The sequence below is a fragment of the Pomacea canaliculata genome, linkage group LG3 (genome assembly GCF_003073045.1).
Source record: "Pomacea canaliculata isolate SZHN2017 linkage group LG3, ASM307304v1, whole genome shotgun sequence".
In the NCBI taxonomy this organism is placed as follows: Eukaryota; Metazoa; Mollusca; class Gastropoda; order Architaenioglossa; family Ampullariidae; genus Pomacea; species Pomacea canaliculata.
The window spans coordinates 40215486-40238307 of record NC_037592.1 but is presented as its reverse complement, the minus strand read 5'-3'; the positions used below and the strand labels follow the sequence as shown (position 1 = coordinate 40238307).

The 22822-nt window shown below is 37.7% G+C and overlaps 1 protein-coding gene and 1 long non-coding RNA gene across 5 annotated transcripts; both read left to right on the top strand.

The window, feature by feature from the left end:
• Positions 1–1395: 1395 nt before the first annotated feature.
• LOC112560073 (circadian locomoter output cycles protein kaput-like) lies at positions 1396–16070 on the top strand. Of its 4 annotated transcripts, none has more exons than XM_025231646.1 (15): positions 1396–1617; positions 4055–4111; positions 6221–6369; positions 7216–7307; positions 7515–7604; positions 7980–8100; positions 8479–8598; positions 8745–8925; positions 9302–9408; positions 10063–10210; positions 10893–11032; positions 12316–12587; positions 12772–12837; positions 12985–13168; positions 13482–16070. In XM_025231646.1, exons 1-15 carry the CDS (start codon positions 1562–1564, stop codon positions 13694–13696), a joined length of 1998 nt encoding a protein of 665 aa, XP_025087431.1. In that variant the 5' UTR covers positions 1396–1561; the 3' UTR covers positions 13697–16070. The 4 variants fall into 4 exon arrangements, with proteins under 4 accessions (XP_025087431.1, XP_025087432.1, XP_025087428.1 ...); XM_025231647.1 differs by lacking the exon at positions 1396–1617 and adding an exon at positions 1648–3158 and having other exon boundaries at positions 10893–10984; XM_025231643.1 differs by lacking the exon at positions 1396–1617 and adding an exon at positions 1648–3158.
• A 2588-nt stretch (positions 16071–18658) lies between these two features.
• Positions 18659–22354, top strand: LOC112560810. The gene is made up of 5 exons (XR_003098601.1): positions 18659–19041; positions 19501–19627; positions 20095–20231; positions 20927–21124; positions 21337–22354. It is a non-coding gene; the product is annotated as an uncharacterized LOC112560810 (long non-coding RNA).
• The last annotated feature ends 468 nt before the right edge of the window (positions 22355–22822 follow it).

Genomic DNA, 22822 nt, shown 5'->3' with positions numbered 1-22822 from the left:
AGAGCAACAGAACTGGACAGAAAACTTGTAAAGCAGCAGAATGTATTCGTAAAAACCAAAGCAGCCCAGAAAGCTGCTACTCATGCCAGCTTTGTGGTCGCATACAACATAGCCAAGCACAGCAAATCGTTCAGTGATGGTGAATTTGTCAACAAGTGCATGCTCCATGTACCTGATCAAGTCTGTCCACAACAAAGAAAGAAGTTTGAAGAAGTCAGTTTGTCGAGAAGAACTGTGCTTCGCCTCATTGAAGCAATTGGTGAAGACCTGACATCACAACTGAAAAGGCGGGTACCTTCATTTCAGCTGTTTTCCTTGGCATTGGATGAAAGCACTGACATCGATGACACTTCACAGTTGCTCATCTTTGTACGAGGCATTTCAGAAAACTTTGAAATTACAGAAGAATTGCTGTCAATGGAATCAATGAAAGACACTACTACCGGAGAAGATATTTTTAGATGTGTGGAAAATACAATGCAATTACCATGGCAGAAAATGGCCAGTAGTACTACGGATGGTTGTCCATCTTTGACAGGAAAGAAAGTTGGTCTACTGAAGATTGGGTGACCGTGTTGCACCAGGGAATTTTACATTAAACACGATTTATTCCTTGCATATGTAGATAAATACGCGATTAAGGTATTGATCCAGTAATCTGGCCCGCCAAGGACTTCATTTCCCCATATCCGGCCCGCCGACCGGAGAAGTTGCCCACCCCTGGTATACATGTATATGGTTATATCGCGCTTGAAGAAAATATCGTATGCCAAATTCTGGGCAAACATATATAGTTTTTGGCGTTGGGAGCGAGCCAAGTGCGCCCGATCACTACAACACCATAAATAAATAATTGCTTATTTTGTTTGTTTTTTTTCTTAAAGTGTGTGTGTGCGGGGGGGAAGACAATATATAAACTGCTTTTTTTAAAAATTCAAAATACAGATTTGCTCTGAAAAATATGAAACTTTAGAAGAATTAGACATTAAAATAAAACCCTATTTTGATAAGCATGTTTACACTAAAGCAGTAAAAAGAAGATAAAATATTTGTGGCCTTGGGCGGCTGACAAACCCTTCTACCATATATATACCTCCTTTCGGAACTTTACGTGTGATGTTCTTCTATAAATATTTCTAAACGTTGTTACTTTTTTTTTAAGTGGTCGAGAGCGACGCACATTTCTAATGCCCTGCTTACCTTATCACTTTATTTACTTTTACTTGCCCTGCCCACGTCTGTAGTAAGTGCGAAAACTGCGGGGGATTTTCCTTACCTGTGGGGTATTCCGGAATGTGAACTTGAGTAACCCTTGTAGGGTCATCGCGAGTTGAACTGAGTGTCATCATCGTGTCAAGGTCGATGCTAATTTTGGCTGTTGATTGGTGAATAATATGTCGCGTCATCAAACAAAATGGCGGCAGAGAGTGTCGGTTGATAAGCTGAATATTACCTACTTCTGTGTAAACGATGACTTTTCGCGTATGTGGATAAAAATAACAAGAGTTTGACATCGAGCGACACCAATGTGGAACTTTATATTATTTTGGTGTCTGTTGTCATGAATTACGGCAAACGAATTGCACTGTTTCGACCTTCAAGTCGAAGTGTAGAAAGGTAACGTAATCTAATCACCGTAATAAGTCTTGACTGAAAAATCTGTCTGCACGATGTTGTTACTGTAATCTTCATGCATCTTACATAAATATTCAATTTTCGTATTTTTATTTGACTTTAAAAGTGCTTAGATTATTTTGCAAAAATCATAAATGCATATTTTAAATATTATCGAACAATTTGTTATCAAGGAATTACGACCATCATTAGAGCAATGCAACACGACATAACCATTGTTAGAGGAAGACATTTCAAACGGTGGCGTGATAACTATACGTAAAAATACCTGTAAACGTAAAAACCAAATGTTTACTACTGTGAATTTATTTTTATGTGGTTGGGAATTTTTTGTTTATTGTATTTCGCTCATTAGGAAAAAGTCACAGTCACTGTACTATATGGTTCTTATGCAGGATGCCCCACCCCATTGTCATCACACTGTATTATTATGTGCAGACATCTCACGGCAGTGACCGTAGCATATGATTTTTATATGTCACTAGTTCAGTTGATAGAAGGTTGCAAACTAATATTTGTGACTGTGAAAATCTTCAGATGACAGTTTTGAACAGACACAGCAACCTTCATAACAAGAACATGAAGACATACATAACATGTTGAGATAAGCTTTTTTACCACTCGTTTTCAAAATGATATTCAAATGACAAAGTAGAATTCTCAATTTAAAGAAAAATGTATACCGGGGTTTGCAGTTATGGCATTTGTTCTCTGAGTAACATTTTTCCTATCCGCACCTTAAAAATGTGAAAATAAACTTTAAAAGCTTGTCTCTATCAGATAAAAAAACACTGGTTGTTTCTTTGCCCTACTTCACTGGTCATGAACATTTCTCATGGCTATGGGACATTTGCCACCTTAAAGCAGCCAGGCTTAAAATGCACTAGAAGAACTCAACATTTTCAGCAGTCTTTCAGCCTTGAATAAACAGGCAAAACATAGTTCACCATGACTGAAAATAAACAAGCACAGCTTTAATAAAGTGTGCATGTATGTAATTTTTTCTGGCCAAACCATGAAAATAACTGTAATTGAAATTTGAAGACATTGGCCTAGATTACAACTTTCACCAACAGCTAAAGTATTCCCATTTCCACCAAGTGGATTTACGAGAAAGCCAAATAAGGAAGTGCAAGTTTGTTGAAGGCTTTGCTGTCTGTGCGAATCCACACAGAGACGAGGGATACCCTAGGTGCACGGAGGTCACCAAAGTACAATGAAACTAACCTGAGGAATGAAACACACAAGACCAGGTCAGTGTGCAAAGAGCAGCAGCTGATCAAGCAAAAGCCATTTGAGGTCCGGGACACCAGAGTGAGAGATTTGAACAGAGGGACTTGCTCAGGTCGGGAGAGGGGAACCAATGGATTGTGTTTGTACTGTACAGAGGGCTTTGAATGAAAATGATAGAACACTTTAGCGTCCTCACAGCAAAAAGGGGCGGCCATGGGGAAGGGGTTTCTCGGTGGTGCTGATTCATGCACACATAGGATGTACCCTTTGTATGAAGAGTTCTTGCCATGGTAAGCCCATTTCATGTACTTGTCTCTTGAATAATTCAAGTTTCATTTAAAAAAATATTTCTTTTTCACGATAGATTTGTAAACTTAAAACAAGAAAAGGAATCATTTAAGTGCTAAATCTTTCAATATCTTTCACATAGTTATCTGTTGTGTAACAGTAACATATTTTTTAAACCTATACAAATAATGCTTCATTTTCCACTTTTGACAAAGTAAACCCCCAAAACCTGAGGTTTAAAAGGAAGGTGATATTTAAAAATTCTATGCGAGAAGGGATTTGGTATAAATATCATTATCTTAGATGCCCAAACAGAACTAGCCAAGAATGAAAGAACAGGATGTGGAATAGTCTTTTGTGATCGTCTATTATTTTAGTGCTAAGAGACTGTAGTAGTTACTTGCAACTGGGGGATGCTAAAGAGCAATGATAAATCTTTTTACCTATTGCTTATTACCTATTTTCTGAGGCTGTATTTAGAAAGGCAGAAAATATCAGATTACTCAAATACAAAACAGGCTGTATTTGCTCAAGAAGTAATGGACACTGAAATTCTTATGCATTTGGCACACCACTAAGCATTCTGCTATTTTTCTTCTTATATAAAGCTTTGGCTCAGCTGAATAGCCGAACTGAGCAGCAACTGGTATAGCTTTTTGGCACTTTTGCCAGGCTTACATCATGGGATTTAAAAAAAATTTTTTTTTTTGAGACAGAGAGTAAGAATCAAATAATACCCCTTCTATTGCAACAAGTGGAAGGTAATTATACCTGCAACAGTTATTGTGGGGTTCTTTAGTTTCACAGATCTTTATTATGCTGCTAATATTCATGTTTTATTTTACATAAATTTTGCAGGTATTGATGTTAAAGAAGCTTTTTTCTTTTTTTCTTCCAGTGAAAGTGTTCTTAGCTTTGATGACCTGGAAGATGATGAAAAAGATAATGTCAAAAGGTGAGCACCTTTATTCATCATTCCAATTTTTGTTAAGCTGTTTCTTTAGTTTGATTGGAGCCATTGGCTGTAGTGCACATTTATTTACCTTATTTTGTAGCAAACTCCACCGGTCCTTCACCTACTGGCATTGGTTCACCACACCGCCTTCATCCCTTTTACTGTTCCCAACCCTTATAATCTTTTCTGGAGCAGTCAGCTTTCTCTCCTCACATATCAACTCAGCTCTTTTCTGCAACATTTATTTTTTAGATCCACTTTCTCTTACCTCTGCTTTCTGGCATTCTCATATTCCCTTTACTTCATGGTCATCTGTTATTCTCATGCCATCACTTCTCCTCAGTGCTATTATTGCTCCTTTATTATTTTATATGTTCAGGTTCAACGTGACAAGCATAATTCTGCTTACATTTTTTTGTTATTGTCATTGAACATAATATGTGCATGTCATAAACTTGACTGTTAAGACGTAGCTACTACAACTAGCACTAAAATGTCATTATTATTTTTTGTAGATTTGAATATTATTTACTTTATTCTGTTTGTGAATGAAATTTACATACGCTTTAATTCTGTTTAAATGTTATATTAGACGCCATCAAAAAGTGATCTTTTAATTCATTAGTGGCGGAACGTGTGTGCCCACACAGACACGGGAGTGGATGGAAAGAGATGAATGTAAATCTTTAATCGAGCTGGTCATTTAAGTCTCTTTTATTTAAGTCAGAATTTTGAAAAGTTGCCCAGAAGTTAGGACTACTAGACAGAATCCATCATCTTGATCACTGAGGGCATTTTAAGTGAATTTTTTCAAGTGAGATTCTGCCAGTTATTTCCAAAGATCTTGTTGTATTACTGTAAAGTTTGTTGGAAACCTTTTATTAAGTCTTAAGGGTAAAAGGAACATTTTTGGTAGGTGGAAAAGTGCTGTCAAACATCCAAACCAGACATAAAGCAAAGGGAACAAATTTGCAGGGTCTTTAAACACTTCTGAAATCCCTTGATAGTTTCTGAAATAGTTTCTTTGTTGTAGGTTTTTGTTGTCTCTATCAGTCAATGAGAAATGCACAAAAGTGTTTTGTGTCTAGCTTAGCAAGATAAGAATGATCAAAAGCCATTAAGGACAGCTTAATAAGGATTTTGAAATGAGGAATAGACATTATTTGAAGAACAGTGCGAGTAAATTGAACGTGTTTGTGGGGACAAGCATGCCTTGAAGCTGCTGTGTGTGCTAAGGGCAGCAGGAAGGGATACAGTCTGTTGACTTGCACCTGGTCCTGTATGCCATTCACCTGATGCCTGGACCCCATTGCTAGCATTGTTCACATCCTGAGATGCTTGGCATCTCCCCCACTCACCTCAGAAAATTTTCATCCAAAGAACCCACTTTTGTTGAACCTGTAGCCAACTGATGTTTTTATATTTCTCCATCTTGTAAGTCCCAGTTGAGGACATACATGTTGACACTATTTTATTGCTGGCATTTATATTTAATGATAGTCGTCAGAGTGTAAACAGAATAGCAATAAAACAGGATTAACATACAAGGTTTCTGAACTGAATTTGATCTACTTTTTTTCATGGCAAGTTGTAGGTTATACAATGTATGCCACTCACTTCCAAACTTCTTTTTTTATGTAAGCATAGCTTGTGAGTCTTGCTGATCTTCAAGTGTAATCATTTTCATCCCATTTTTTCCTTGAAAGTCGGTCATTCTTTATGTATACATACAAAACATTCAAAAGTAAATTGTGAAAAAACATAGTAACAGAAAGAAGTGTCGTTAATTTACTTGGCAACAGCAGGATGTCTTTATTGATTTAGCTGCCCTTTATTGGGAAAGAAGTGCATAAAGGACTAGGTCATGGGATTTTTTTTTTAAAGAAGAAAGTTTTCTTTTTACATGCATGATTTCTCTATAGTATATTAGCTATGCCATTTATAATGGATCTTTAATTTTTTTATGCCTCAGAAACCAGATGCAACTTATGTTTTATTTTTATTGCACAGTCAAAATGACACATGTAAATGTGCTTATGATTGAAGCTGAAGGTGGAACTTTAATTACACATCATTAAGCAGTTCATTATCTTTTATTTGATATGGCAGGAAGACACGAAACCTTAGTGAGAAGAAGAGGAGGGACCAGTTCAACATGCTTATCAATGAGCTGTGCTCAATGGTGGCTGCCAACAACAAGAAGATGGACAAGTCTACTGTCCTCAAGTCTGCTATTCAATTCCTCAAAACACATCAAGGTATAGCTCACTTAGTCTTATGGCTTTTCTGCAGATATCACATATTTCAATGTCTTTCTCCCACCCCCAGACTCCCAATCCCCCTCCCCCCCTAAAAATAAATCTTACTGTATATTTTCCTCAACTATTTAAATATTTAGAAGAGTTTTAAATACACATTTTTATATTTAGGTACACTCTTTGTGTGTGTGTGTGAGATCGAGAGTTCAGCAGGTGAAGCTGAGCTATCCTACAGATTTATTTTGGCACCTTTGATTATTTTGATACATATTATATTTTGTTCTAATTTCCCAGTGCCATTTTCGGAAACCCCTTTATAGTTAATACAAACAAGCACAGCTGAAAGCCACCGCTGGTGACTGAGGAAAAACTAAACCATAAAGAGTTACAATTATTTATAGAAGCACTTGGTATGTTTATCATATGCACAGTGGTTAGAACAAGAATTTGGTGCTTATTTACAAGTACACTTTATGTAGTAAAATGTCAATGACATTAAGATCTTGTTTGCACAGAGAGTGTGATCTATCTTGGTCGTGATGCTGCGCATTAAAAGTCCCCGTTATTATTATTATGAAATGTTTATTACCAATTTGCATTTATTGATCTCTTTGTAATTGCAAGTTGAACAAAATGCCTCATTATTTTTGTCACAACAGCCAATAATTATGTACCAAAACTAGGATGGGTAAATGGTAATGTACACATATATTATGTGTTTATATTAATACATATTAATATACTATAAACAGAGATTTTTAAAGCTTGGTCAAAAACTGCAAATGAAAATCCCACCTTCATACAAATTTCTTAATAAGAAAATGCCCTGCATGGTTTGGTTTGCAGAGATTTCTGTACAGTCGGCAGCAAATGAAATTAAAGAAGACTGGAAACCAACCTTCCTCTGTAATGAGGAGTTTGCACAGCTGATGCTAGAGGTATTACCTTACTGTTGTTTTAAAGAAAAAAAAAAATTGTCATTGCTTTGCAAGCCAAATATACTTGCAACATGCGCACACACAGACTCACAAGCTGCTTAAAACAAAATAAGTAAAGAAGGTTTTTTCTCAACAAAGCTAACAGAAGTAATGTTATTGTACATTATGCTCAAATAATCAAAGAGAATTAAAACTGTTTTGTTGCAGGCGGTGGATAGTTTTCTTATAGTGTTTACCCAACAGGGCTCAGTACTGTATGTTTCAGAGAGTGTCACATCACTGTTAGGACATTTACCGGTCAGTGGCATTTATCTCTTTTTGAAAATGTTGGGTATAATTTTTTTTGTTTTCACAAAGATGTCTTCATTTGTTATTTGTTTTTCTAACTACATGGAAGCATGAAAGTGAAATGTGTTTGATATGTTTCTTATGTTATTTTTAAAAAGTAGTTTTAAAATTTTAGTTTCTGAAGATTCATAGTATTAAAATTCCTTCCAAATATGTTTGAAGTTTGTTTATATTTTAAATTAGTAAATATTTTATGCATATATACATGTTATATATAAGAAAACTAATAACTTGTAGAATGTTTGTATGTACATAAAGTAGCTCAAGTAAATTGAACATTTCTGTTATCTTGTACATTACACATATTTAATAAATAACTTGCAGAATGACCTCATCAACAGATCTTTCTATGACTTTGTGCATGAAGATGATCACGTGAAGATTTACAACTTACTGTCCACCTACTGTATACAGACCAGCAACACAGGCCATGACTTTGAAAAAGGTAGGATTCAGTAAGGTCCTGTGACTGTGTTTCGCTGTCAGGTCAGTGATAGGGAAATAATGATTTCCATCAGCAGAAAGGTGGTAGAAATTTACCAAGATCAGATAAGTTGCCAAGAACAAGCACCATCCTCATGCAACTTTGCATTGATTGGGCAGCCATAGACTCTAAAACCCATACATGTACAATGTTCTACCGGCAAAGGATGTATGGAGCACATACAGGGTAAATACAGGTGGGAATCCAGATACTGAACTGGACTAGCTTAAAAGTCCATACCAAATCTCTATAGGCAAAGCTTATAAGAACAAAATAAATTGCAGTATTCATCACAAAACCATATTCATTATAATGTTACCATTTTTATTTATTTTTCAGATGAAAATCAGTTAAGTTTTACCTGCCATTTTCGCAGAGGAACAATAGATCCCGAAGACCAATCCACTTATGAATTTGTTCGGGTGTCTGGAAGTTCCCGTCTCCTATCTAATGATGAAGGTGAATAGATTTAAGATAATATTCATGTCTCTCAATGAAACTAATACAGGAAACTGAAATGTTGTAGAATGCTTGCAACTACATTTAGAACATTCTAAAAACCTGCCATCTTAGGAAGAAAAATTAGTGTGATGATGATTGTGCAGATTTCCTATCAGGAGATGACATAGTGGGTCTACAATCTTCAAGCATGTCTGTATGCTTTTGCTGCACTGTGCGTCTTCAAACATCACATATCATACGTGAGATGTCAAATGTGGATGAAGCCACATGTGAATTCACATCACGGCATTCCTTAGAGTGGAAGTTCCTCTTCCTAGACCACAGGTGAGTGTCAGCATGTGATGAGTGTTAGTGTTAAATGTGAAGTGATAGTGTCATTACAAATCAATGTAATTGGTGTTATGTTTGTCACATTTGTCTGTATATTATGTCAGTTACTTTGTTCTCCTAAAAGCATGAAAGAAAAGGCAAGCAAGTGTATGACTGAGTGAATAGTAAGCGAAGGTCAGTATGAAGAAATAATTATTGCCGTGGAACAAGAAATGTGCACAGAACATAAGCAAGCATGCATTTTGCATGGAATAGCAAAATGCAGCAAAATACTACAGGCTGAACATTTCAAATCTTTCGCATGGAACAGGAGAGGTTTGCTAAAGTCTACAGCTGGTTTTTCAGCAAGAGTGTCTGCTACTTGTTTCAGAGCTCCGCCAATTATTGGTTACCTCCCTTTTGAGGTACTGGGTACATCTGGATATGATTACTATCATCCAGAAGATATTGAGAGAGTTGCCAAATGCCATGAACAGTGTAAGTGCAAATTTTATTTTGTTAGTCTGCGTAAATAAAACCATTTTTCATGACAAGTTAAAAAAAAATATTACCATTATTGAGGAGGCAGTTCTGTCAGCTCTGAAGCAGGCCACTGGTTTGACACCTCCTTGGTCCTGTGTGGAAAAATTCCATTGTTTTAGCAGAAGTGGGTGCCTGGGTTTTCAGGAAAAGTAAAGGTGGTTGGATAGAGTCTGGGTCACATGCAGTTCCCTAACCATGGTCGACCACTTACATTTACTGTCCCTTTGGTCACTAGGCTGGGTGGTCCAGTGGTGCAATGGTTAGTGCCTGTCACCGATACAGTGAAGGTTGGCTGTCCTGGGTCCAGCTCTCATCTCGGGCACGCTGTTCTTTCTCTGCTTGTGGCATCTGTTTGCCATGATATAGCCTTAGTTGCTGGCTTGGTGTAAAAAACAATATCCCCTCCCTGCATCTTAGTCACTTGGCTGGAAGATATTTTACATTACCTATCATTATAATTGTTGGATTTTTTCCTTTTCCTTTTTATCTATGATATTTATTTTTTCCTTAAAGCTGTTACAGAAAATATTTGAACTTATTTTATGTGTACGTTGTCTTAAATTGATATTTGTTGTAGGACAAATTTTCATACATTTCTTTGTCTTGCAGTGATGCAGATGGGGGAAGGGACGTCTTGCTACTACCGGTTCTTGACCAAAGGGCAGCAGTGGATCTGGCTGAGGACCAGGTACTATATCACGTACCACCAGTGGAATTCCAAGCCGGAGTTCATTGTTTGCACCAACACTGTGGTTAAGTAAGTAGAGTTTCAGAAATTTTATCTGGAGAGGAGCATGCCAGAAAATCTGGAATTTTTATCTTACATGCTAAAATTTACATGGTAAAGTAAGCGAGTTTATGAATTAAAATTTGCAAAACAAAATGTATATTAAATAGTTTTAGATGTTGTGACATGTAAGATTCAGTATGGCTCATCTAAATAAGAGTAGGTTGGGAGGGAAAGTTGTTTACTTTCAAGTTATTTGTGGCATGGTGTACTTAATAAAAAAGATTTGGTAAATCTGATTGGCAATGGCTGCAAATAAAGTAAAGATACAAAGTAAAAGTCCTGTATCCTAATGGTTAAAGAGAATGTGACCTGTAACTGTGCCTAGGGCATGACATGTGGAAGAAAGAGCACTCCCTGGCCCAAGTGTGGCATCACACTTCTGCTTAAGGTTGCCATTAATGCTTGGGTTGGAGAGAGGGACATGGAGCTTTTCATTAACTCCCCAGATAGGCATCATATCACTACTCTAAGGTTGAGCACAGTGTCCACAAAACTATAGAATATTCAAATAGTCTAACAAAGGAGAGAAAATATAAGAATTGAACTGCTAAAGGAAAGAGGATGAGAAGATAATTTTTTTAACTTTACCTTGATTTTCTGGCTTTTCATGTAATAAGAAGGAAATAAGATTAAATTTGTATTGTAACAGGTATGCAGATGTGCGGGCACAGCTGCGACGAGATCTTGGTTATGTAGAAGAGGAAACCTTCAGTGCCTCAATTCTCTTGGAGGCTGGCAAAGGTGACAAGACCCATCGCAGTTCTTCCGTCTGCTCTGTGTCGTCTGGAGGTCAGCTCTTTACCCATGTGTCATAACCCCACGTCCAAGTCTGCCTGCCGGTCACTTTCAGAATCATCTGACTGCTTAGCTTAAAGCCCTCTGTCTTCCCAAGGCCATCACAAGTGTCTATGCATGTCTTGAAATTTTACTTCAAACCATGCACTCTCTTCAATCTGTGGCTTCTGTTTGTTTTCAACGTTAGTTACAATTATTTAATTGATTCTTCCTCTTTTTTCTTTTCTTTCCTGTTATTTCTTTAACTCCTTGAATTTTTTTGGTTTCTTTAATCACTAGCCTTCTTGATTGTTTTTCCTGCTAGGTGTGTCCCTGAAGTCATCATATTTAAGCCTCTTAAAAGATTGGTAGTATCCAGTCCTGGAGAATCTTCTGTTTCTTTGAGATGTCATAAATGAGCTGTTAATGAGCTTTCTTAAGAACTATTTATAATTAGAGTTTTCTAGAAAATCTAATCCCTTTGTGGAACTCTCCTCCTCATCACATTTGCCACTTGAACTCCAAGGGTACATTCAAAAGCTATCTGAAAACATATCTGTTCACAAAGTACTATCACTGAATTGCAATTCGTAACTCCCTTGAAATATTTCTGTCATGCTAACCCTTATGTACCTTCATTGCTTTACGTTCTACTCATTTATATCATCTTTATGTTGTTCAGTGTGCCTATATGTTCCTCACTGTCCACTGGATGTTATCTTTCATTTATCATTATTGGTCTTTGCAGAGAGTGCACTCTGTCATGGTCCTCATGCTGCACATTATAAAGACCCATTCTTATTCTTAAAACAGTAGTGTTATTTTCTGTGTTTTTAGTGAAAATACTGATGGTTTGCTTGGTTATGTTTGGTGTTCTTTGAAGCTTTAATTGTTTTATTAACTGCAGGTAAGTAATTGATGAATAATAGTGTATGTGAGTGAGTGCATGCATGCTTGCAAGCATGTGTGGACTTGCACTAGCACATATGTATATTTTTCTATCTATTTCATAGTTCTCCTTGTAAAATTTACACCAGTATAACTCAACATTTTTAGACTGGCTTCAGAGACAGTGGCTACATGTGATTGGTAATGTGTGGGGGATGCCGTGTAGAATCCAAAGCCTAACCTTCTCTTATCTTCACTGATAAATCATGGTTGTATTTCTGCTGAGTTGAGATAGGAATATGTTTATTTTTTTCCCAGTATTAAGCTGGAGGCCTCCCCAGAGGTTTTTAGCCATTACAAATTATAAAGCTTACTATACACCTCATTCGTGACTTCTTGTGCCATTGTAGGTGTTGGTGGCCAGACCTCAGATGTAGACAGCTCCCAGCATCCTCACTCCACAGAGAAGGAGCCAGGCTCCACAAAGAAGTATGTTACCAGCCAGCTGCAGAGCCTGCTCCAGCAACATCTGCAGCGTAACACCCTACGCAACCATCCACGAGCAACGTCCACATCATCAACCAGCAATCACCCAACAACTACAATACCACGCATTGTACCCAATATCCTACCTATCATGGCCATGCCACCCAGTATGATCACCCTACCTCATAACCAGCAGGTATGAGACTGTTGGAAGATACAGTTTATTTTTTAGGCATGAAGTTTTTCACTGATAGAGTTCTGGTGAATCCTGAAGCTCCTATGCGGTTAATTTGTTGACTTCATTTCTTTGAGTGATGATAGTTGGGGATGTTCTTAAACAAGTACAATTGCTGATCACTAAACACAGGTAATCTGTTTAGCAGGTTGTTTCCCAGACAAGAAGTGTTGAATCATCTTCTGTCCTTTCACCTGGCATCCAGACACTGGTAAGATCCTTGATACATTTATAGACCTCAGATTCTTGAGGTATTTACTGATCTTTGATGTATTTATGGATTCCGGATCCTTGACATGTTAATTCTTGATGTTTGTATGTCATGTATATTATCGACATTCTTTCCTGTGGTTGGCAGCCAATGCAGGCAGGCCTTTTCCTCACACCTGCACAAAAGCTGTTGCATGACCACCTGGTACAGAAGTCTGAACGACTGCAGGATACTATCCGACAGCAGCAGGAAGAGCTGCGACAAATCACACAGCAGCTAGCCCAGGCCCAGACTGGTGTCCAGTCCTCCCTCATTGCTGTGCCAGAACCAGGTGAGTGGATGAAGAGAAAACCAAAACAGCATCTTGTTTACAAAATGATTTTTGCTGCTCGCATGAAAGATTTGTAATAATTTGTAAAATCAATAAATAAATAAACAGTAGTGAATTGTTAATGTCTAACAGTGATACTCTAAATTTTACAAGAAGAGTGTTGGAAGGCCAGGTATGAAGTCGTAGATTTTAGGAGCATGCAAAATGCTGGATGCTGGCAGCATCAAAAGGCCATTTTCCCATAAAATAATCTTAGAGTGTAAGCTTTCTCTTTAGTTGGATTTTTCTAAGAGAGGGCTGGGATTGTTTGCAGGCACTCCTTCATCCCTGCCACTTTTGTTGGCACCTAATGGATCAGTCTCGGAGGTTCTGAGCATGATCAACCCAGGGAACAGCCAGATCCTATTGTCACAGCTTATGGAACCCTCCTCACATTCCTCCAGTTCCCAGGCCACAGGACCTTTCCAGATTGTTTCCCCAGACTCGGATATGGGCTTCGGAAATAATGATCTTTCTGATTCATGTTAACAATCTACTCAGTGACAGAGACAGAGAGAGAGCAAGCATGCGCATTTATTGTGCATGCGTACATTCGTTAAAATTAGATAATTTTGTTGACTTTCACCCATGGAAAATTATAAGAAAGTGACACGTTTTTGCTCAGTAGCTGCATATGAAGAAACTCCACAGAGTGTGTGTGTGTGAGTGAGGGAGAGAAAGAGAGATGGCAAGCTGTGCATATAAAAAACATTCACTGGTCAGCACATTTACATGCTGCCTGTATTGTTGCTGTTGTTGTTTCTCATTGTTACTTGGTTGGGTGGACACCTATTGTCACATCTGACTGCAAGGACCAGTGCTGTGAGTGTTTGTGTAGCTTCTGTTTTCAGTCCACTAATTTAAGAAATTGAATTGCTGATCACAAGGCAAAGGTCAACTAATATTTGTTTGAATTTGTGATGGCGATGGTTGCAGTGGTCATTATGGTCTCAGGGTCAAAGAGCTTCTTTTCCACTTTTGACTTGCCATAATGGTGTTCTCTTGTAAGCACCAAGCATTATACTGTCTGCAACTGGGCAGTATTGTGGGTCTGGCTTACAATGATAGTCATGATAGTCATCCTGCGACCTTTGGTCTGCATCTCATTAGCATTCAGAACTACACAGTAAATAGTGCATGATGTGCGTTGAATTTGACTTTCCAAGTTCAGGTTACATTGAAGGGAGTAAAACTGAAGGATCAACCATATTTTTTGCACATTTTAGTTTGAGGTTGTGAAATTTTGTCTGTTGTATGTAAATGGCATTATTCCCATACTGAGTTTATATCTTCTTCATAAAGCATTGTAGAATTAATAGACATGGGAGTATTTAATGTTTTGAGGGAAGGAATATAAGCAAATGGTGCTAAATGTTTGAAATTTAAAATGCATTCATTGTTGTAATGATCGCTTTCACCAGAGTTAGGTGGTTTTCCCAGGGGCCATTATTTGGATCTCGTTAGACAGAGTGTCACTCTTTGAGTGTTTTGTTGTGTGATGGGCAGTCTTGGTACTCATGTACTTATATTTTCCTTTCCTAGTCACATGGCAGCAGCTGTACAAATGTGCTTCAATAAATGTCCAAATTAATTCAGAATGTCAACAAATTTTACTTTCAGTCAGTGGTGATCACTGCAAGAAAAGTTGAAGTATCCTGCCAGTGTTTCAAGTTGTTTACAGGTGTATGTAAATTAAGTAAGAGATAATCAAATGATGTAAAAAAAACTTGTCATGGGGTTCTGACAACAGAAATGATTTGTCAGTGGAAGACTAAAATGTAAGAGTTTAGACTGAGTTGTAATCATTGGTAATGAACCATACATATTAAAGTTGCTATTTCATCATTGCTATCAAAGGTCAGTAGGCCAGCGTTATGTGCATAAAAAATGGTACTAATAATTAAAGCAGGTTCTTGAGAGCAAGCATCAGATGATAACGCTTCCACTTTGATGTGTATTTTTTGTGCAGCTGGCCCCAGGCCAGGTATCCACCAAGGGTACTCAGCTTGTTGGACACCAAGAGGGAAATAACCCCATTTAATATTTAAAAATTTGAAGTTTTCACTGAATAAGATTATTTTTGGTTGAGGTTTTGCAGCTCCTTCTGCAAGAGTTCTGTATTCAAAGAAAGCATTTCTGGAAGGTGAAAGTCTTAATTTGCTCTTTTTGTGGTGTCTGATTCATGCTATGAAGGAAAGTCAAATTACATGCAAATTATATTTTTGAGGACATACAAAACCTTTTCAGACTTGGTGCTGAAATTAATTGAAGAACTTTTTTGGAAAACAAAATCATGAAAATTCCATATACTTTTTATTGCTTGTGATAGAAAGGGGAAACAAGAAGATAAAAGTGTCCTGACCCTGCCATTCCATCTTTAGATTTTGTCTCTTTTACAAAGGAATTGAAAATATGTTGTAAGGAGAGGTCACTAGTATACTTTGAAGCTGTCTTGTTTCTAAATTCCTGTGCAATGCAGACACATTGCAACTATTATGTGCATGGCTCACATTTTCTTTATTGAGGAAATAGATGTCTGCAGAGATATGCGGCATGAAAGTGTTTATGTATGTGTGAGTGATGAAACTTTCAGAGGTTATCTGGAAGTGTGTACTATGTGTAGTGATATTCAGGTTGTGAATGCTCAGTTATTATCTTATTTCCATCAGTGTCATTTACAGTAATTTATGTTTCAGTTCATTGGACTGTGCTTCTGAGTAATTGCTATATAAAATGTTGTTTCACATAGATAATTATTCCAGCTGTCTTCTGGAAGGGCAGGCTGTAATGAGAGAGCTGTTGTCTGTTACCTGTTGAGTGTAATAAAGATGCAAAGTTCTTTTATTTGCTCAGTAAAAGGTCATGGCATTTGTGTGATTTGCAAAACTATGCGGAAGTTTGTGGTGTATCAGTAATAATATTACAATATTACAGATTTGGCTTGTAAGCTATAGTGCTTAAAAGTAGAGATGTAGCAGAAGACAGATTGATAGTGTCTCTCATCATTGTATCTGTCTCGCGATCCACATGGTTTAGATTCTGGTGATGACATTCTGTCCATCTCACTCCAACTGTTTTATAATCTGCTATCCTTCAGGACTTGGCAAAAGAAGCCCTTCCATTGGTGTTATCCTCCAATCTCTTCTTTGTTTCACTTGGTGGATGAGCAGTCAAGATGGAAGGAAACTATTTCACGCAAAGAACAATGGCATGGTAGAACCAAAAGGAGAAGAGTATTTCTTAAAACAGAAAAAAAAATCTTGTCTACTTATTGACCAGCACTGAACATTCTTCATGATAAGTGTAGAGAAGATAAAAAAATATCAAAACCCCCAACTTTTTTTTGAGTGGTGAACAGTGTGAGGTTTCAAGTTGTTATCAAGGATTTTAACGTAGGCTCCCTTGTTGCTGCATTCTTCACAGTAGTTGAAGGCAGAGAATATTGTCAGCACCTGGTTTTGGGAGAAAAAAAATGATCATTACAACAGGTTCTTGAATCACTAATGATTCATCCTGAGGCCATCTTTTACATTTAAAAGCTGTGTTTTCCTCAATACAAATCTGTAGATGATTTTTTCATAAGAAGTGTTCTTTTCCTCCCTGTACTTGATCTGTTTGCGCGAATGCACGCATGCACTCTAGCATGAAGACATGACATATCTATACTGTGTACCCCTCAATAACTCATGGACTCAAATGTTTCATCCAAGAATTTTTCTTTTTACCCAAATGAACTACAGACGGAGTAGGTGAAGAGGCATATGTAAAAAAAAAAAAAAAATAGAAGCTGATTATTAAATGCATGAATTAATGCATGAAAATCTGAAAGCTTTGAAAACGGATTTGAATCTATAGTTAAGCTATGTGAATTATGTAACTATTTTGCTAGTCTGTTTTCTGCTTCATTGAAATGAGTGTGACGAGAAATGTTCCTGGTATGTTTGATATGAAAACACCACATTTCCATGACCATACTCAAAGCAGTAACTGATAACGCAAAATCATGAGCATTGATTCACCATATTTTCATGAACATACTCAAAGAATATCAGAGTTCTGCATGATGTGAGAATACTCTCTGGTTTGTTTTCCTGTAAGCAATGGAGCAGATTAGGCGCTGTGTTAATTTAAAACATCCTTGGTAAAGTCATAACCATATAAGTTCATATGTGTGTACTGTTTCCTCCCCCATAGTGCGAAATCACCTCAAGGTGGAAGCACTTTCCTACTAAAATCAACTAATCTGCCTGCATCTTCTTCATCCCACCCCCACCCCACATCTCCGAATTGTCTTTGGTGGAAGTGCTTTTCCTTCCTCAAATCGATGTCAACAATAACAACAATTACTGCCTGCATCCGTTCGCTGAAGCGCGGGGGTGAGGGCACGTACTCGATCCTTCCCTTTCCGTTATTTCGAGTGCGGGAGAAGCTCCATCTGTAGGTGCTCTCATCCACCGTGAAGAGGCTCACGTATATCAAAATCCCCTTTTCTCTCCTCCTAGTTAGGCATTAGGTAGGTGTTAGGTAGCGGTGTATAGGAGTTATAGGTGTGTTTAGAATAGGATGGAATTAGTAAATAAATCCATTTTAAATTGACATATTTCTTTGTGAGTGTGACAGCGCGTGCTGAGCGTAGCCTATCGTTGTATAAAGAAAACCGTTTCTCTGTACGTTATCTATATTTGTCTTTTATTAGACATTTTGGACCAGTCATCAGTATTGTTTATCCTTCGATCCGTTTTTCGTCCGTAGTCCATGTCTCGTGCTTGTCTTAAGAGCTAGCACGCGAATTACGAGCGTGAGTGTGCGCTATTAAAAAATCACACGTTTATTATTGTTTATATTTTTACTGTATTTTTTTATTCATTTTATTTCTTTTTATATTATTTATTAGTTTGCGTATTATTTGTTTTTTTAAATTTAGTTATTTAATTCTAAGTAAAAAGTCATGTCATTATTATTTCTTTTTGATACCATTGTAATTTATAAACTGTAAAATGAATATGAGTGACCCGCGTGAACTGTTTCCCCTTTGCTCCATTTTTTTCGGAAAGAGTGCAAGAAGTTTCAAAGAATGTAGTCCGTAGATCAGAATGTCCAATTAAAGCTGCGATTTGGAGGATGGCGGGGTCGGGTGTAGCGATTTGCGTTTGCAGTTATGTATATTATCTCTCGGTGAATAGACTTTTCCATGAAAGGCTGAGCTGCGAAATTTATTAAAATACAGGCGCGCCTCGGGTTGCGAACTGTCCCTGGCGTGCAACTGACAACACCAATGACGGCGACACACGCTAAGCGCTCTCTCCACGTTCTCGCCGTTGCTGTCGCGCTCTACCGTCTTTTCCTCTCTCAAAGCTTCTATACAATGTACAATCATGTAGAAACATCTAGAAGTAGGTCCTCCGTTGTTTCCTGTATGACTGGCCTCATAATATACGTCATTGTGTGCGTCATGTAGACGACGTCATTTTTCAAGAAAAATCCAGGAGCAGTTGAACGTCTGCTTGAAGAAGAAACCGGTCGGTCGAAAACTCGATCTCTGTGAACAACGAAAGAATAACATTCTGTTTCTCTCATCTGATGGACCAGTTGTGTTATCGACGTTATCGTGCAGCTTGTTAATTATACAAGCCGTGTACTTTCTCCATTCTGACCGCTAGCATCAGCTGTCTTCACTCTCCATCTCTACGACTTTAGCTGAAGGTCAAACGTCTCCATTGTATATTTCTGCTAAAACTGAAGATCAACAGTCTACACTTTCTTTCACCTTCATCTAAGGGGGCTCACCGAAGTGTTGTAGTCTGTAATTCCATTTTCGTCGTACATATGCGGAGGTAAGTATTAGTACAGTCTACTAATCACGCACGCGTCCTATCGCACCGAATATTCTGGTTTAAAGGCTTACATTAGTGACATGCGCACTGACCTCACTCAGATTGTAGAAGTTGTAAAGTTAAGCTACAGTCAATGAATGTGTTGCTGCGAGATGCGTTTGTCCAAAATCAAAAAAAGTAACAATAATGGTAATGTTTGTGAACGTACTTTCTCGATGATTTTAAAAAAATCTGAACTGTGTTTACGGATGATGGACGAGAGTTTAGTTGCAAAAGCAAATTACCACATCAGAAATGCAGTCAGATTTCTAAAGGATTGTGAGCAAATTCAAACAATATCATATTCACCTGTGCCGCACATTCCCACCATTTTACTGTTGTACATTATTTGTCCTGGCATCTAGAATCCATTGTTTTTAATTGTAAAAATTGTTGTCTACAATTGTTTGTTGATTCAAGGACTGCAAGAGAAAGAGTAAGACAGTAACAGAGTATTTGGAAGTTGCCAGCTTCCTTCTACCCAGAAACAGCAAACAGTACACATCGTCCATGGATTCTAGACTGTGTTTGTGTCTAGCTTATTGAGGTGAGGAAGGACCAAGAAGCAGAAAACACATATAAGGAAATAGTCTTGATATCTTAACCTTAACATTATTAGGAGTACAGGGCATCATTTTCTGCTGTAAATTTTTAACTTTAAACATGCAGGTCATTTTGGCATATCAAAATATTAGGATTTTCCCAAAACAAAGCACATCAATTTTCATACTGGGAATGTGATTGATCTGGGCTTTTTTCCAGAGATTCTCAGCTTCAGCAGATCTTTTTCTAGATTACTTTGAATGTGATGCGGGCTGACCGTTGGTAGTTTTTTTCAGATACTCCTGTTACCTTTTCTTGAATCTTTGTTGCAAGTTGCTTATTGATATTGATCTTTCCACTGCCTTTTAAATGTTGCAGAATGTTGTATAAAGCAACACAGGAGTTTTTGCCCTTTTTTCCTCTGTGCTGCATACATATTTTCCAGATGCACATGTCTCTGTCTTGCTATAGATTGCCGACATCATCTGACAAAGGGAAGGCAATGTCCACCAAAAAAAAAAAAAAAAGTTGGTGTTGATAAGAGCTCAAGTTCTCAGCTGCATGGCCATCATCTTGCCAATGCAGGAACTGCAGTTACTGTTCTCAAGGTAAGTGCCCCACAAACGCTCATCGCCATCTGCATACACTTTTTAAAAAATAGACTTTCGCTAAATATTTTTTATGCTCTTTGTGCACTAAAATGGAGCGACATAAAATACTTCTTGTGGTTATTATGTATTTACATAAAAGTAAACAAACTGCACCCTAAATAATATATGCTCCCTTTTCTCTTGTTGGACGAAGCATTGACCATATACATGTATGCTTACCAAAATACGCCATAGATTTCACCTTTTTCATTATATATGTTTATTTATAAACAACTCGATTGCTAAAAAAATGCACTCAGGTGGTTCTTATGTCTACATATCAGCTTTAATTTCTGACATGTCTTTAACTTTTGGGTTATATTATGCTTTATTTTAGTACTTTGTCTATATGGTTATGAACATTTATGTTATAATATGCATCCAAGCTTTTGTGATGACATAACCATATTGTTGTTACAATTGATCTATGTATTCTAGCATGATGATGCTACACAGTTATGCATCCTAGCAATTCTTTCATGCTGTAACCATGTTGTTACATAACTGTGCATCTTAGTATGGCACAACCATAATGCTACAAATACTCTGTGCCAGGATTTTTATCTTCACCTTAACCTTTTCTGGTGGTATTGTATGCATGTTTTTATTTCCTTTAAATCTGTTCCTAATTTTTTTTACCTTTTTTGTTGCAGTCCATACAACAGGCCATGGTGATTTTGACACAATCAGTATAACAGAACCCAGCCCCTCTCTACATCTCAGTGACATGTCTGCAAGTTTTATATCAGGCTCTGCTGTCAGTGGCGCGTCTTCCATTTCCATCTGTCTCTTCGCTTTTGCAAGTGGCACTCACCCTCTTCCATCAGGGCTTGCTGGATCCTGACTATCAGGTTGGATCACTAAAAAAAGGCTGTTGAGACAGTTTCAGATGCAAAAGGCTGGTATAGAACTTTCCAATACTTCTTGTTTGAGAGATGCAGGAGAACGCATAAGGGGATGGATATGTAATGCATATAAGTGCACACCTATGTATTTCTTGTTTTTGCATCAAAACTAAATGAAATATACATTGGTTGATCTGGTTTTTCAACTGTTTGCCTAGGTGGTCTCTGAATTCCGAGATGTGAAGGTCTCCATCCAGCTGCTCCAACCATCCATGGCCTGGTTATCAGCTGTGTCTGCACTCTTGATATTTCAAGCACCACCACCCAATCAACGTCAAAGTTTTCAACTTCAGAGCCAGTTACCCATGCTGGCATGCAGACGAAATATTCAACCAGTGTTAGTCATGCTGACACTTTCTTTTCTTCTGAAAAACTTGTGCCTGACAGTTTAAGCCCTCCATCTGCTTCAAAGAACATTGTTTCATTGTCAAGCAGTCTGGAGCTGAAGGATCCTGCTGTTGCGTTTTCTACAAACAATGACATACAAGAGCACTCTGGGCATAAAAGAAAGGTAAGATCAGATAGTGATGACGATCATAAGGCCTTGATTTCATCAACAGCGACAACAGGAGGGAGCATGATAGTGATAAAAATGAGCACAGAAATTTAATATCCGATGTGGCGAATACAAACCTCGTTGTCAAAAAAGGGAGACCTCATTCTTCAAATAATTACTGTTAAAAATGGTTAATGCTAAAAAGAAGGCTGATATAAGTGATATCAGTAACAAAGACAACACTAGAAAGTGTGATACAAAATCCATGAAATTTGTGGACAGAGGATGTTAGTGCAGTTTCCACGAGAAGTGACAGTCTCCAGAAGCAAGTAACAGGCAACTTTAAGTTGACTTTATTAACTCACCATGAATATTGCTTAGACGAGTCAAACATCAAGCTTGTTACTTTTCTCCTACAATTTGTGCCTTCCAACTTTTCTCTCAGATGGATATGAAACTGAAAGCACAGAAAATTGTCATGCAACCACTTGTCAAAACTTAGGCTAACCATTTCCCCCTCCTTAAAAATATATAAATAACATTTTAACATAATTATCGCCTCTATATATATATATTTCTCTGTTCACTGGGCTCACAAGTACAAAAGTTATATTCCACACAACTTGGCCAAGAGAGAACATCGACAGGAAAGTAGCCCTCTACTCACCCAGCGGCTCGTGACGCTCGTGGCAAAAAAAAAAAAAAAAGGCAAAAAAAAAAAACCGTTCTACACACAGTATCATGAGCCTCTTGGGATTTCTTGCCTATTGCCCAACTGAAACCCTCCGTCACCGCACGCGGCCATTACATAAAAATTTTCCCCTCCGGCTACCTTTTCTCAGCCCTGCACGTGGACCTGCTCTGAGGCAGCATGTGACACGTGACAAACATCAAAGATCATTTCAGACAATTTTAAAGAGTAAGAGGCGGCATCAGTATAGACTACAATATAGGCAAACACAAGAAAATGTGAGTAAATAAAAGACAGAAACAGAAAGTACCAGGGTTGGGAGGGTGACATACTGCTACTACTAACTACTACTAATCCTCTTCGTGCATCAGGTTGCACACAAGGCCTCAACCAGAGTCCGCCACCGATGTCGATCGGCTGAAACCGCTCTAGGTGACCCCATGTCCAGCCCTTTCCT